Source organism: Pterocles gutturalis, unplaced genomic scaffold (genome assembly GCF_000699245.1).
Source record: "Pterocles gutturalis isolate BGI_N339 unplaced genomic scaffold, ASM69924v1 scaffold11751, whole genome shotgun sequence".
In the NCBI taxonomy this organism is placed as follows: domain Eukaryota; kingdom Metazoa; phylum Chordata; class Aves; order Pterocliformes; family Pteroclidae; genus Pterocles; species Pterocles gutturalis.
In genome coordinates this window covers 45871-49990 of record NW_010105561.1, presented here as the reverse complement: position 1 = coordinate 49990, position 4120 = coordinate 45871, and the positions used below count along the sequence as shown (strand labels likewise).

At 42.5% G+C, this 4120-nt stretch overlaps 1 protein-coding gene across 1 annotated transcript in view; it reads right to left on the bottom strand.

Moving 5' to 3' along the window:
- The window catches only part of LOC104471933 (calpain-5-like), a 48370-nt gene that overhangs the window by 8473 nt on the left and 35777 nt on the right, over positions 1-4120 (bottom strand). The window contains exons 8-9 of the mRNA XM_010087447.1: positions 2288-2410; positions 395-597 (exon numbers count right to left, since the gene is read on the bottom strand). Of these exons, the coding sequence (XP_010085749.1) occupies positions 395-597; positions 2288-2410 (326 nt within the window). The remainder of the gene's footprint in view (positions 1-394; positions 598-2287; positions 2411-4120) is intronic.

Sequence of the window (4120 nt, the reverse complement as noted above, 5' to 3'; positions counted from 1 at the left end):
GATTTCACAAAGCACTAGTTTTGCCCTCCCAGACAACCACCGGATTCAAAGGAGATGGTCAGAGAAATAAACAGCATCAACTGTAACTGCAAGCACCAGTGCTCAGCGTTCTGACCTACAACTGAAGACAACTACAGAAGCCAAACTAAAAGGTTAAAATACCCAAACTGAATAGTCCACTGGGTTCTGAAGTAAAAATGTCCTGACCATGCACAAATCCCAGTGAGCCACCTGGAGATTCTTGGAGGTGACCCTGGCCATCTCAAGGGCTTAGTTTGGAAGCAATATGAGTTAGTGAGTCAGGGATATTTGAGGGCAGCTAGGCAACCGTTTCCAAGGGAGTGCAGCCAGTACGGGCAAGGGAGGATCTCATGGAGCTGTGAGTGCAACCCACCTGAGTTTTGATGGCACATCTGTGAAGAGTCTCAGGATAAACCTTGTACTGATGCCAGGATGATATGTGGTTGGGATAAGGACGTAGCGGCCTTGCTTAAGGATCCTCTTCAAGAACACGGTGCGTGTGTTGATGTACAGAGATGTGGCCACTCTCTCCTGCACAGTCAGCTTGTGCAGTCGATAGCTTCTGTTATCCTCCACCTACAGCCACAGAGCAGTTTGGGGATTAACACAAGGAGGGACAGCAGAGCTGACAGGATGTTCCCTGCACATCACACTGCCTTTCATGGGCAGAAAAAACAATGTGCAACAAAGGCAAATGGTTTGGCAAATGGTTTTTCACCCACTGAAGCTGTGGCAGAGATAGTTCTGATGGGCAACTCAGTGCTCCAAGCGCTAGCCCACACAGGCTGCCAAACAGTGCTGTTCTGCTCTTCACTGTATCGGTATATACCTGTATACCCCTACGTGGAGGTGAAAGTTGGGGACTGGCAAAGACACGCATCCATTCACAGAGACATAACGCTACTGCAGAGGTTTGAATACTTTCAGAGATGCGTGCACACACCAAAGACTCCACCTGCTGAGCTATGTTGCTTAGATGAGGCTGAGATTCATCTGCCTCCTTCTCTAGCACTTAGAGAGAGCATTCCAGTTTTACACAGCAGGCTCGCAATCCAGATGCACACAGCTGTACTTTCATTGTCCTTCTGAATACAAAAGCCACAGAATAACCACTTATGTTTTGTTCTAAGCCTTGAAGCTGTGCTTAACCATTAACACCCTCTTCAGGGAACTGATGTTTGCCACAGCAGTTAGAATATAAACCTATTTCTTAAGCAGCTCCTGGGGGTAAAGACAGCCCTACATTCTTTTCTGATAGATCTCTTTTGTCTTCAGAAAATTTAGGCCATAGTCTTCCAAAGACCTTTAGTCATGATAATGAGCGTGGTGGGTTAGAGCACTTCTGAAAGAGAGAAATTATTGAACAGAAATAAAGGTAGAGCACTGATACTTCTCTGAAGGTATGATTTGCTTTTCCAAACCTTCCCAAATTAGATATACAGGCATGAACAAGGCAAGGCAAATTATGCTACTTTCTGTAATGACACTTTTCAATATATGTGGTTAACAGGTGGTTGTCAAATGAATAGGTGTGATGCAGATGGCAGCAGCTCTACCTGTTAAAAAATGACTATTTTTTAGGGTAGGGCCATAGACTCAGTGTAGCCCCACTAGCTATAGCAACACATGATAAGGTAATCCTGATCCGCAGTGAAAAAGCAGATGCATAGCTGTTTCTCTTGCTTTCGTGCTGCTTTCAGTTTGTATGTTTTCATTTTACTCAATTTGTTCTGGGAGTGCAATTAAATTACTGTTTGGGATCCCTCTGGTTCCTTTTCACATATGCTCATTTCCTACGCTCTACTCCGGCTTTTGAAAATGCTCGACTCTTCTTTCTAAGCGGCAAAAGAAAAATTGCAGACTTTTCAAACTCATTCACTTGGCTGTATTTGCTGATGAAATGGAGGCAGAAGCCTTCAGTGAGAAAAAAAACACCTCCAAGTTTCAAGTGTTAATAGTTATTTTTGTCTTTCTCTTCAAAGCTTGGGGTAGGAAAAGCACTTAAAATTCTTTTGCAATAGGGAAAAATGATTTATGTTCCTTTAGTTCAAATAGAGTTTGAATTGAACCAAATTCAATTTAGTTCAAATAACCAGTCTGTCTAATGTCAGCTCTGGTGACTGAGTGCAGCACACCCGCTCAGCTCATGCTGAGAGGAGAGCCAGACCCCACCATGATAATCATACCTCTGTCTGCCAAAGGTCTCGCTGCCAGGATGAAGGACTGCTGAACAAACTCCGAACCAGCAGTGCAGGTGGCTGCCTACCTTGAATATTTCAAAGCCAATTGGGATGCTGTCTCCTTTCCCTTCTTTCTTGTATTTGCGACGATCCTCCTGTTGTAATGAGACCAACACTTTGTCCTCAGTCTTCTTAACATCAAAGACGTACTAGTACAAGAAAGCAAAGGGCAAGCTGTTAGAAATGCCTTAAGAAACTGAGGAGAAAGCCATCACAAAAGAAATACATGCATACAAAGGAGGCAAATGAAAATACATTTGGGGGTGGGAGGAGAGTTTTCCATAACAGACATTCCCAGCAATTCACAGCTGAAAATGAATACTACTAATAAGAATTTCTAAACCAAAAATATCAAAGACACTGAAACAGGTAATTCACATAAAGGACAGTGTGAGACAGTATTGCAAAATAACTGTTGAGGCAGCAGAAGAGAACATCTCCTCTCAAAGCAACAGACAAAAGATTTTTACTTAGATACATACAAATCAGGAGTGAGATTAAAAAAATTAAACAAACAGACTCCAGATGGTGTCTTTGATCAATTTTGGATTCTTCTTTTAATTTTAATGTCTAAGCAGGGCCTGTAAATTTCAAACATCTTGATATAGGATCTGCAAATGAAGGAACCCTCCAAATCTTAGTTAAAAAAACCCAAAACAACAAAATGACAACTATGTTCCACACCTACAATTTCTATTTAATATGACAGGAATGCTAATTTTGGACTTTCTCAGTTTTAAGGAAAATCTTACAAATGCCCAGTAAAAAGGGCAAAGGAGGACTTCTGCATCTTTAACATGCAAATCTTTTATCCAAACTGTTTAAAGTAAACGTGAATCAACTTGGGTTTAAGACCAAAGCAAATGATTTCAAATTTATGCAGCAGTTCCCACCCCAATAAATCAGACATGAATTGTTGATTGTCACCACCAGACCATTTCACAAGTAGGTGCCCTTTCAGTAGATGTAAAAGGTCAGATAGGTGTTTTCTTTATATGACAAAGAATTAAATGCTCAAATTCATGCACTGTTAGGGACTCCCTTAAATTCTGTTTCTTTCGTGATACAGAGGGCAAATCTGAGTTGTCAGAACTAGGGGAGGGAAGAGGGCATCAATAGATGTTTTATTCTTCCATCCTCAAAGACCTTTCAATGTGAGGCAAACAAATAAAAGGATAAAACTGCAGCGGTGCGTACCTTTCAATGTGAGGCAAACAAATAAAAGCATAAAACTGCAGCGGTGTGCAGTTGGGTACTACGTGTACCATATGTACTGATTTAAGCCGAATTTCTCTGACAGCATGGAGAAGAATATCATCAGTGGTTCAATTCCCCTCTCCCTGCTCCTCCAAGAGCTGCTAAAAAGCAAATCCTCATTGAGCTTTGCTCTGAGGTGGATGCTGAGATTGCCCTGGTTACTGTTGTGGAACTATCCCCTGTGGTCAGAGCTCTGCAGGTTAAGGCACCACCTCATTTCTCATCCCTGACCCTCGCTGTCTCGGGCAGTGTCACACCCACACGGAGGAAACACCAACCTCTAGCAGAGCTGGCTGCAGCACAGCAGTACTGGAGAGAAAATCAATAACCTTCCCAAGCCTCCGGGCTTCATTAATTGTTCGCAGTATTTACAGTCCAGACTGTCCTCCTGCAGAACTACTGCTTGCTTTACTGGGCTGGCTGGTTTTCAGTAGAGATTCAATGCTTCTTTGTACTCTTACTTGTGTGCGATATCAACACTGCAGCAGAGAAAGCACAGGACCCTAAAGAGAGTCCTAGGAGTTGTAAAGAGCCTCTGCAGAGAGAATCTAAAAAGCAAGATATGCTGCAACACCTAGCAGGGCACATTTCAATTCTTGTCC